The 12289-nt window shown below is 46.4% G+C and overlaps 1 protein-coding gene across 1 annotated transcript; it reads right to left on the bottom strand.

Moving 5' to 3' along the window:
- Positions 1–6609: 6609 nt before the first annotated feature.
- LOC121837183 (zinc finger MYM-type protein 1-like) lies at positions 6610–8571 on the bottom strand. The gene has a single exon (XM_042292728.1). The coding sequence runs from the start codon at positions 8569–8571 to the stop codon at positions 6610–6612; it is 1962 nt and encodes a 653-aa protein (XP_042148662.1).
- Between the last annotated feature and the right edge of the window lie 3718 nt (positions 8572–12289).

Raw genomic sequence — 12289 nt, 5'->3', positions numbered from 1 at the left:
CTTTGCTGGATTCGGATAGTATTTCAACGGACTCCAATGGTGGTTTCTTTGGACTTGTTTATATCATCCCTCAAGTAATGTACAACAAAAGTAAGCGAAGATGTCTAGTCTGTTATTAGTCCCTTAGGCTCTAAAATTGAGATTTTAGCTAAATCAAATTGTCCTCAAGTTAAAATACCAGAATCTTTTCTCACGCAAACCGTTCCCCTTCACAGGTTCCACATTTTCTGCTACTAGTGCAGCATCTATCACTGGACAGCCGTTCGAATGCTTGCTGTTCCTCCTCTTTTCCTTTGTTGTCAGAGGGTCCGGCTGTAGGGAGTTTGGAGCCTGACGAAGCTTTTGGTCACCTGCAGGCAGCAGTGTCTCTTTTAATTGGAAATGACTATTCGAACTAAACGGGGTATTTTTCGAATACACAAGGCTAGAATAAAAAAAAATAATGTCAGGAGAAAGTATAAACATTATAAATTACAGTAGTATTGCTGCGCATAATTTTGGCTCTTCAATTCATCTCATACATGCAACTGGGGGATATTCGGCCGTTTTTCCGCTACCATACAAAATGATTTCTAGTAATTGCGCATTGTCAAAAAAGTAAAACGTGTCTCCATACGTGTACGAACTATATATTAAATTCACGAAGAAGCTATATTTATGTAAAACAGCCTTGTTTCACGAGCAATTCAAAGGCCTTCAGACCCAGGGCCTTTAAAGCATCTGCAAACCAGCGCATGTAGAGTCGGGATTGGAAGCTAATTTGCCGACCGCCCAAAGGCTTTTAATATAAATGCCATTTGAGATCTCGGGATATTATATTTTGTTAAAGCATAAACATGCAAGAAACAGTACTCCTGCGTCTGAAACACTTACGCCGCCGCTTCACCGACCCCTCGCACGATTGCCTTGTGCCGCGTAGACGGACAGTGAGGTACATCGGCGGAATTGCCTCCGCCGATAGCTTTCGGGGTTTGAAACCCAATATATAAAGGTAAAAACGACAAACACATTTATAAAAGGTACAGAAACACGTCGGTATCGGCCTAACCCAGCGTCTTTGTACACCGGGCAAACCAGGTCCCGCTCCTCGAAGTGCTTGCGGCACACAGCGGCGAAACCAGGAAACCGTGGCAGGGAAGCGAGTCGGATGCGAGATCGCGAAGCGCAGTCCTTCCCCTGACGTCACGGTACACCTCACCCAATCAGGGCGCGGCGACCGCAGCGACGCTTGTGCTCGCTCTCGGGGCTAATACAGGTGGACATTGCACTTTTGCGGAATGTACGCATCACCAGCTATTTGGAAGATCCAGGGATATAGGGCAATACACACGTAAAAAGCTATCGAAGGCTGTGGGTATAATATACAGATATCGCCACATGATTCTTAGTTCGGCCATGATACTCGTTTACAACTCTATTTTTTACGCTCAATATAACGATTGCTTTTTGGTATGGGGAAATACGACCTTAACTAATATCAATGAAATGCATATTCTTCAGAAGAGAATGATTCGTATATGTCATACTACCTATGACAGCGATACAAAAGCATTGTTTAAAAAATTTAATATTGTGCAAATTACCAGTCACTATGGTTACAAATTAACCCTTGCCTATAAAAAGTCGTTGTTTACCAACAGTTTACTTTTATATAGATCTCAAATCTTCAGTTCAAGGAAACGCACTACAACACTCGTTGTGAAGATGCGTGGCCAGTACCGCACTCCAGGACCAATTACGGCGATCAAATGCTGAGATATAAGCTACCGCGCCTTTTAAATTGTTTAATTGAATTGAATATAAATATTTTAAGTGGAACTCGGAAGGACGTACTCTCTGTTTTTGTTAATGATTTTCTTAAATACGTTCCTGAATAGTTAAAGCATAAATCGGTTGTACGATTCAGCTCACTTCTTTTTATTTTATTGATGTAAAGATTGTGAATTTGTATGAATGTGTGTACGTGTATACATTTTTGTTTCTCTGCTGCTGTAGAGGGGGGGGGGGGGGGGGGGGGGGCAGAGGCTCGTCAAGCAACTCTGAGTTGCTTTTTTCTCTGCCTCCCCTCTCCAAACGGAGAGAAATAAAGACTGACTTCTTGAAGGTGGGCAACGATCGCCAGCAATTCACTGCTTGCGACGCCGCGAACATTTCTCGGCGAACGTACAGTACGTCGGGTACGCGTGCGAAGGTCAGCAAACACGAGATTTCTCCGAGGCGACGCAAGCGGACACGAGCGGTCGACCGCTAGCGTCGCATTCTCATATTTAAACAAATCTAAAACGTCACTTTAAGCCCAAAACAAACACATTTTTTTTTTCTAGAATTACGGCATTCTGTGCGTGAGGTGAAAATTTTTACTGCTTCGTGGTGTTACAAATGCGAGATGCGTGGTCTTTTGTGTCGTGACGGAGGAATGCAATTTGAAAACTTTCTTTCGTAGCGTGCGCCAAAGCAAGCGCTAAATTTAGCGCGCTAGCATGCGCTAAAATTGCGTACGTTATTTTAAGACGCTCTATTAGGGAGTTTTCGTAGACCGCGCTGCCCCCTCCGCTAAGCGTTCCGCAACGAAGAAGTTGCTACTGCGCCTGCGCGCCGATAGCCTTGACTGTGGAGTTCCCGCTATCGTAGCGGGTTGCGGAGGGCCTTGCGGGACGGCGAAAACGATGTACGAAAACTCCCTATTGTCCCGCCTTTAGCGTGAGCTTCCTACCTTCGAGAACGCTTCGGAGTCACGTGCACCTCAAACGCGAAGGCGCGCACCCAAAGCACGACGGAAGGCACGGAGAGCGTGCTGGAAGCCGGGCATTCCAAAAGGCACATCCTACTGTTCTCACTCTGCCAGTGGCTATGCGCCGAGAAGCTGGGGGAGAGGGAGAGGTGAAAGCATGCCGGGACGTCAGAACGCCGAGATCTGATTGGAAGGATTAGGGGGTAGACCTAAAGCTAGCTACCTCTGTCTCCACTGCACTCGTCGAGCACGTTATAGAACGCGGAACACCGGCATCCGGCGTTTGGCTTCCGCATTTGAACGCGTTCGGAGGGCGCAAGGCAGCTTTAGGTCTACCCACTAATCAGTCCAACCAGAGCTCGGCTCCTCCTCTCCCTCATTTTCTCGCCGCATACAGCTTTCTCGCTTCGAACGACATAGGTGTGTTCATCAAAATTATCGAATGACAAAGACACCAAACACCAATAAAACCGCTCTCGAGAATTTTTTTAACGGTTTGAATTAAATTGTTACCGGAAAGATACTGGAATTTAAGCCATTTACATTTTTTATTTGCCGCACTGTATCGTTATTGCCACCCTGTATTTGCCACACTGTATCGTGGAAAACGTGTCGTTTTCCACGCAGCGTGAAACCAACGCTTTCACGCTGGGTGACGCCGCCGTGAAAGCGTTGGTTCTCTCTTGTTCCATTGCCTGAAGGCCACACATGCCGTTTTCACCTTGCTTAACACATGTCTGCAGTTGTGTTGGATGCTCAGTTTCGTGAACGCTTCCTGCGCGCCCAAACGTTATTCCGCCACCCTCCTGTCCTTTTCCTCCTGCTGCTCTCAACGTTGCAAAAGTGTGTTGCGTGGGTGCGCGGGGCAGTTGTAGAGTTCTACGTAACGTTGCATGCACACATCGAGACGTATGCCCTTCAATAACTTTTTACAGCGAAGCGGCTATGAGGAGCTGGAAAAAAAAATAAAATATGCGTCCATGGATGTTAACAAAAAAGTTCCGTTGAAACGGCGCTCCCTCGTTCCAATTAGTCGTGGCAAGTATATAACAAGAGGGGGCAAACCGCGTGAGTCAGCCTTTCTTGGCATTAGATAGTGAGATCTCTTGTTATCATCTACGGTCACCGACTTATCTCACCTAAGAGCGCGCTGTGACGAGGCTGAAGGCAGAACGCGCCGAGGCTAACCTTCTTTTCTACGCTTCCGCGATACTGATAAAGAGACTTAGTCTCAATCAGAAAAAAAAAAAAAGAAAACTGTTCTTGAGTTGGGCTTCGAAAAATTTGGTTTAGAACTTTCCCATAAGTGACCATAAGGCACTGATCACTCAGACACTAAGAATTAAACACAGAATTAAAGAACAAAGTCGTGTACGTGTCTGCATTGCAATCATATGTAAATCGCTTAGATGCCATATAGCTGTAGAGAAACTAAGCTTCGCTGGTCCTCCATATTCACGAGAAGTAGATGGGGTCTAGAATTTGTTTTAATTTATTTACAATTTGTACCGTATAAATCGCTCTCTGGCCAATTTAGTGTTTTTGCCTTTAAATTTAGCGTTTTTTTTTTTTTAATTGTCTAGCGGGAAGGAATTGCCTTTTTGAGGGCTGCGGAATTTTAGCGGTTTCCAAGAGTACATTAGCGTTTTTTTTTTTTTTTTTTTTGTAGCAGTCTAAACATTTTCTAGTTTACATTTTTAAATTATGAATAGCTTAATGTTTGTGATAAGTTATAGTGATGGGGTCGTCACCTTAGTTTACTCTCAGCAAAATTTGTGTTATCGCGAGTGGTGCAACGCGGCGCCATTGAAAAACGTGTTTTCGACTGATTTGTGAGTAAATGCGTGAATTCATTTTTTTCAAGTCTGCCAGACGAAATGGGCCCAATGAACCATGGCAAGAATTCAGAAACCGTAGGACTCTAAAAATTTGAGGTTGCGGGAAGCTTTATGTGACGGTAGACGAGTCAGATACTTCTATCTTGAAAATTAGACTTTTCGCAGGGCTCGCGAATTTGATTACAGAAGCCTTGAACTGTCACCAAAGTACTGAATTAAAGATCAGAACGATGGAAGTGCATGTGGGCGGCAGGTATCATAAGACAACACAGCTGGTAAATACCTGGTAACAGTAAGATAATGCAGTGAATATTGCTCTGTGCCTGGAAGCAGTCCGAGTCAAGTAACATAGCTCGCCTATAACGGTTCTTTTAATATACTGTACTAATTATAGGAGTAAATTGTACCAGAAAGCCATTTTTTCCCTGCAACCGAAATTTAGTGCTTTTTAGCAGTTTTCCGATATTTAATTTGCTGGTTTTTAATTTTTGAGTTGGCAACATGGTTACTCCTCTAAGAACGTTGGATTGATTGAGAAAATTGAATGATGCACAACTAACTAGCACAGCTGAGGACAGGTGGGACAGAGGAGAATTGGGACTTTCTCCCGCGTGGCTCCTTCCCAAAGTCTCAGCCCTGTCCCCCAGTGGGTCCGGTGCAGGGGCAACGCCGACAAGGTTTGACCAGTGGAAAATTAGTGACTCCCTCGCTGGGGGGAAGAGGCGGGGGGTGTTGGTTTTAGTTTTTTTGACCGATCCCCCAAAAGTCATCCTGGTGATATCCCACACTACTTGGTGATAGTTAGGGGGTAGAAAATTAGCTTAGAAGGGTGGGAGGAATCAAATCAAATGTTTGTCTTTCTTAGACTTAGGCTAGGTGGCGCAAGCTACCGCCCGCTACGAAGGGTATAGCCAGTAACATCCATCCCTCCATCCACGTTTTTTGGCTTTTAGGCTAGGGGGCGCAAGCTACCGCCCGTTATAAAGGGTACATCCATTAGCATTCATCCATCCGTCCAGTCAGAATCACCATTGAGTTATTATAATATACGCTAGAGGTTTAACTGGCGCTAGTGTTTATGCGACTTCCGTGACGAAAATTGAAGCAGACAGCAACCAGTCTACTTTTGCGGTGCTTCTGTGCATTCCTATGAAAAACGAGCGTGCATTTTGTCTCTTCGCCGGAAAATAACACGGAACACTTTGGTTATTTGGGTCGTATCGAATAGTATGTACCTTGATTAACATTGTTTTAGTTAGAGCATTTTTCTTCATCGGTGAAGGATGTTTAACTTCGCTACATTTCAGTCCCAAACGTGTGTTCTGCAGCAGGTGTGTAAAAACAAGCGACGATTCAAAGCAAAATTACAATCGAAAGGAATACAGAGTGTGTTCAAGGCTCGCCAGCATTCTGGCGACGCTTATATATTGATAATATGCCAGTCCTGTCGCTATATGAAAATGACCCCGTCGTGCATGAGCGGATAAAAACATTCAAATAAATAATAAAGTACGTGGGCTATGAAAGGTGTCTCTTCGTATTGTTTTCTCTGCCGGGCAGCTTTTATCCGGCACTTGTTCTCGAAGATTTCGAGCGTGCAGTGTTTTGAATGCAGGACAAACTTCGCACATATTCACGAGCAGAAAGAATAAAGCGGTACTTATTTAAAATCGGAATATATTACGTGGCCCTCAATTTATTTCGATCGTACATGCACGGGTAGTTACTCATCCAGTGTTACTGCGTAGTTCTTGCCGTCTCCCTTAATTTCCAGATGTCTTTCCATGGGCGTCCACAGAACTTTTTCCAGGGGGGGGGGGGGGGGGGGGGGGCACCCGTGCACATAAAGGGCCGGGGAAAGGGGGGGGGGGGGGGGTTAAGGGAAAAGAAATTGCCGAAGATGCGCGATTTCCGGTGTAAACTTCAAGGATAAAAAAAAATATTAGAAACGGCAAGGTAAACTGCCAGGCTTAAAAAAGAGACTGGATTTTGTTATTGAACAAAGCGTTAAGTTTAATTATTCAAATTGCAGAAAAATTATTAAAAATATGTTGACAACAAGAGTGCCAAGTCTCTGGGAACGTGAGTTCGCGGCTCACGCGAACTGATGACCAGCACACAACACAAAATGTTCACCAACATGCGACTGTAGTTAGCCTTCCTTGAATAACAGCTGCAGACGCCTTGGATTTTTCTGGGCAAAAAGTCGTCCTTGTGTTTCATTACACGCTCCCGGTGTACGCTCATCATACAAAGGCCGTCCAGCCTATCGTTCCTCATAGTTGAACGTAGCCACGTCTTCACTCTCCTTAGTGTACTGAACGAGCGTTCGACAGTGCAGGTGGTAACTGGTAAGGCAAGAGCCACCTCGATGGCGTTTGCGACAGCGGGGAAGAACGTCTTTGTCTGAAGCAGAAGTTCGGGATAAGATATTTCTGAGCAGTCCCCAGTTCTGTTGAGCCACATCTCGTACCAGGAGATGCCCTCTTCCTTGAAGTTTTCGATGCCGTAAAAGCCTTGGAGTTCATCGGCGAGAACAGCAAACTCAACGCGACTCAAGTGCTTCATTCTTGCTGGATGCAGCTGAAGAAGTCTGTAGCTCTTCTTGTTGCTCTCAGAAAAGCGGCGAGCCAAAGAAGCATTGAGAGAGTCCAAGTACGGCACATATATTGCCACGCGGTAATACTCTTCCGGCAACTGTATCCCGTAGTTGTCTCGGTGGGCCTGCCGTGAGGCTTGTCTGGGTACAGATATCAACACGCCTAGATGATTGGCCGCTTCACTTGCTGTCTTCATGATATCCGAGAACTGCTCTTCAGCGTTGGTCCGGTGGCCGCGAAAAATATTCTGCAGCTCAGTGATGTGGTTGTGTACAGAATGGAAATTCATGGATACACTCTGCAAAACGTTCGCAACAGGTTCCAGCCGTGCGCTGTACTTCGCGACAATGTGCAAACAGACGATGAAAGATGAGCTCGTTGTTGCGCAGTGGAGGATATGAGCGCGTTGCCTCGTTGCAGCATTCGAGCTTGATTCCATTGATGCCAGGTCTTCGAGCGCTTCGACTATGGCCACGTAATGCTCAGAGAAGATCCGAATTGACTTGTATTTTGCAGACCACCTTGTTTTACACAGCATCGGAATGTTGGGCACCAATTTCCTTCGGAGCACGCTCTCACGGAAGAAGTTTGTGGTTTGTTTGATGACCCCTATCGTGTTTCGAATTTCAGAGACCTCGTTCAGATCGTTGATCACGAGATTGAGTTTGTGACTTGCGCAGTGGAAGAATAGTGCCTTAGGAAGCTCTTTCTGTATTATTCTGTTTACTCCAGCTTCTTTTCCAGCCATTATAGAGCATCCATCGTATCCCTGTCCAACCAGGTTCGACAGAATCAGCCCGGCATCCTTCAAAAACTTCAAGATTGTAGCGGTGATGCAAGCGGAGTTCAGTTGTTCCAGCTCTAAAAATCTCATAAACTGCTCCCGAACGAATGCCTCGGTTCCCGCCTTGTCAATAAAGGGAATCCCTATAGACAGCTGTTCTGTTCCTCCAATGTCCGCCGTTTCGTCCGCAAGGACGGAGAAAGCCAACGCTGTGTTAGCTTCGGACACAATTAGCTCTCTCACGATGTCGCCACAGATTGTGATGATCTCGTTCTGGATCCGGACAGAAGTGTACTTTGCGTTGCCAGCACAAGAAGCGAAGTGTTCCTGAAGTCGAGCATCTCCAGCTTCCACCCGAAAATCAAGGAGATCGTTGAAGACTCCACTGTCAGACTGCTTCCCGCGAATAGGCAAGTCATGCGTTGCGCAAAAGATGATGGTGGAAACTATAGGAAATAGTTTCTCGCGGTTCTTTTCAACTTGGTGATGCAGTGCTCTGTTCAGCTGCTGTGCAACGGGTAGCTGCTTGCTCATCATTACATTCATAAAGTCTTGTGAGGCTGCCATTGCTTCCTGGTGCCATTGGGACTTTACGTGATCCCTGCACGCCTCATGCATCTTTTTGTAGTTCATGAAAGCACGCACGATAAAGCTACCTTGAGTGCCGCGGTGAACATTCGGGGGAAAAGTGACGCAGTAACGGCAAAGGGCGCCTTTCGCTGTCGCTGAGTACGCAAGCCAAGGGGAGTAATCTGCCAGCCATTGGTAGCGGAAACTTCTTTTGACAGATGTTACATCTTTCTTAAAGTCGCACTTAACATCTGGCGTCCATGGGTCTTTAAGAAGGCGTAACTTCAAAGAGTCCGGGATGCCCGGGTGTTTAGCTTTGTCTAGAAACTCTCCCAAGTCATAATTATTAAAGACCCGAGTTGCTTCCTTGCTGGTGTCGCCTTGGTTTAAACCCAAACAAGGGGAAGGGGAATCATCGTAGCTACGTCGTGGGAGCTCACCGTTGGTGCAGTCCCTCTCGTAGACTCGACGATGTCAGCTGCAGTCTGCTGATGAAAGCTTGCTTCACTTTGGTCAGATGTGGCAACGGTGAAACATGTCACACCAGGATCTTCAGCAGGACAACTTGATAACACTTCGTCACACATCCGCTGACGCTTGAAGAAGTGTCGAATGTCCATTGTTTCGGATCCCGCTAGGCAAAGGTGACTAGAGAGTGCCTCGTGGGAGATGGCGAACAGGCGAAATGGACGGATTGATTGTAACGGACACAGTGAACAGTCATAGCGGGCAATAGCTTACGTCTTTGGAATCGTTGTTTGTTCAATTCTTCACTCCACGCCAGCAAATCCCAGCACGGCGTACAGAACACCGAAGCCCGCGCAGTACCGGCAGATCGCAGTCGTGTCGATGACTATGCGGCTCACTGACATAGAGATCAGTGATGCGGCTACCCTGGTGTTTTTGTTGCTTTCATTCGTCTGAAGTGTCTGACACTCGTTCTTATACACAGAAAACAAGGCACCCTATTGAAAAAAACCAGCTTAAGCTGGTCCCAGCTTCAAGCTGGGTTATTGCCCCAGCATGCCCAGCTTGGCATGCTGGTCATGCTGGTTTATCTGGTCATACTGGTCATGATGGTTGATCTGGTCCCAGCTTCAAGCTGGGTTATTGCCCCAGCATGCCCAGTTTGGCATGCTGGTCATGCTGTTAAACTGGTCATGCTGGTGAACTTCCCAACCAGTTTAACCTGTTTAAATTAATACACAGAATAAAAAAGCCAAGCTCGTCAGAAAAGCCAACTCGGCATCCAATTTATTATTTTCGTACTTGCGGCAGCCTCACATGAACTCAAATGCTACACATCCTCGGCGCTGACACAGTACTAACCGACGCACAGATTCTCGGTGCAAATTGTCTACAATGTTAATAAAACCAGATTGCTTATCTCTCAACACGAAAAAAATACTAGACACAGGCCAAAAACAGGCAATAGCAGACGAAAATACTACACGGACGAGAGAAGCGAACCTGGGTCCCGCCAGCGATGGGGGCGAAGCGGCAACTTGCGTGGTCGGCAGAGGCGAGGAAATCCGTGTGGCTTGGATGGCATTGGCGATACTCCTCGGCACCGCCGTCATTCTTGGGCACACACACGTTCGAAGACACGAAGCGACGCCGCAGTCGGGACGTCTGACATCTTCCCGCACTGAACGGACTGCCGCTCGCTGTCTTCTCAAAACCCGCTTCGCTTGCACCGTCGTTCAACTAGTCTCCAAACAACGCGCACACAGCCGTCCCTTCGATCTGCCCTCTGCCCAAGCTATCCAAACGCGTCTTCGATTCTCCGTTTCTACCACTCTCTCTCTCTCTCTCTTTTTTCTCGCACACAAAGGTAGCTTGCAGCGCGCCTGACGCGCCCGGTGGTCTACCAAAAACGAGAGGACAAAGAACAGGACGTGGCCTCGTTCCAGCAGCCGACCTTGTCGCGCGCGCTCCCAGCAATGCCAGTTCGGCTATCTCTAGCCGACCTTGGCGTGCGCGCTCCCAGCATGACCAGCTTGACCACCACGATTATTATTTCGACCAGATTCACCAGCTTGTCTCCCAGCATGACCAGCTCGTCTCCCAGCTTGACCACATTGGCTCCATGGAAAACCAGTTTGACCAGTTAAGACCAGACTGGCTCCCAGCTACACCAGATTGAATCTAAAACCAGATTCGAGTGAGACCATGCTGGTTTTTACTTAGACCAGACTGACCAGCTTAATTCCAGCTTGCCCAGCTTAAACCAGCTTGATTGCCAGCTAAACCAGTTTAATTACCACATTGACCAGTTTGACCACCTTGATTACCAGCTTGACCACCTTAATTACCAGCTTGACCAGTTTGATTTTCATGCTGGTTTTTCCAATAGGGCAAGGTATATTATGTCACGTATTAAAGACTTTCAGCAATAAAAACAGCGTTATATAATTAATTAACCGTACTATTAAGATAGATAACAATTCATCAAATTTGGTTTCGGTTTGATTTAACTGGGATCTAAAAATTATGGCGTAGCAACTTAGTTTCGTTGAAACGGTTTCGTATTAAAAGGTACTACTCCCTCAACCTTGAATGCAGAACAAGTTTTTCCAGGGGCGAATTTATGGTTCAGGTTTTGAGGGTTTGGGATGGGGGGGGGGGGGGGGGTACAAAGAGATGTGAAGCCACGTGCGAACGGTACTTTGTTCCCCCGAAATGTAGTGGGCAATTTGATACAAAAGCTCTACTGTACGATACAAGAATGCAAAATCCATGAAATTCATAAGAAAAAAATAGCATCGAACTTTCAGCTTAGAATTGTCCTCTATCATAAATATCTTCAATAGCCAGCCAGTGTTTCTTCACCACCGGGACCTGACGGGCTAGATCAGTCATAATATGTGACATGTAAAGTCGGCTCGCAATCCTAAAGGGCGTTTCGTACGGATAGGGCGGACTTCTTGTCATATGGAGAACTCCAGTGTGTTGGAAAAAGTTGAGTAGCTTTTTACCAATGCATGCTCAAACTAAAAAAAAAAAACAAAAAAATGCTCCGAAGTTGTAGGGGGGGGGCAACCGCCCCCCCCCTTGCCCCCCCTTCCGGACGCCCATGTGTCCTTCGTTCGTTTGGTACGTGTATCCCTCATGCTTAAAAGCGCCGACGACGTTGTTCGCGCTAACATTGTCCGACAGTGCACATAAATACACGTACGGAGCCGTTAAAACACCGATTTTAATTCGATGAACTTGAAAGATAAACGCCGTAACGGACCGATTATTTCATCGGCCTGACTGAGAAATGTTACAAGCTACCTAGTACGTACAAATTATTCGGGATATTTGCTCTCATGATCAATCACAGGGAGAAAATGCACTCACTCTTTCCCATAGAGATGCATTACCGGAAGTCAATTTTGGACTGGTTGCTGTCTGCTTTAATTTTCGTCAGCACGCTAGCCCCGCTTGAACCTCTAGCGTACATTATAACACATCTATCGGAATCACTCACTGATCTCTATGAGAATTGCTGGATCGCACTTCCCCGCTTCAGCCCCGCTTGTCCGCTGCACCGCGAGTGAAGCCACCGGACGTCCATCTTGCTTGTAGGCGATTTGCGGTTTTGCTAGCGTTGCAGAGGGGTGCGGCAGCGTGTTATAGACATGTTTTCTACTCGTTCATTGTCATTCGCCGAAGATGTTTTTTAAGACAATCTGTAACCGTTGAGACTCTCCGTTGTAAATACGTGGAAAATTTTATGAAAGCGCAGTACCGAAGAAAAGAGGCACAACTCGTCGAAAGC

The sequence above is a fragment of the Ixodes scapularis genome, unplaced genomic scaffold (genome assembly GCF_016920785.2).
Source record: "Ixodes scapularis isolate PalLabHiFi unplaced genomic scaffold, ASM1692078v2 PGA_scaffold3__209_contigs__length_174095766, whole genome shotgun sequence".
Lineage (NCBI taxonomy): Eukaryota > Metazoa > Arthropoda > Arachnida > Ixodida > Ixodidae > Ixodes > Ixodes scapularis.
The sequence above is the reverse complement of the archived record's forward strand: the minus strand, read 5'-3'. Positions and strand labels throughout refer to the sequence as shown.

Bases quoted from the DNA above. Each gene is read 5' to 3' on its own strand.
- LOC121837183 (XM_042292728.1), bottom strand. From the start codon at position 8,571: ATGCATGAGGCGTGCAGGGATCACGTAAAGTCCCAATGGCACCAGGAA.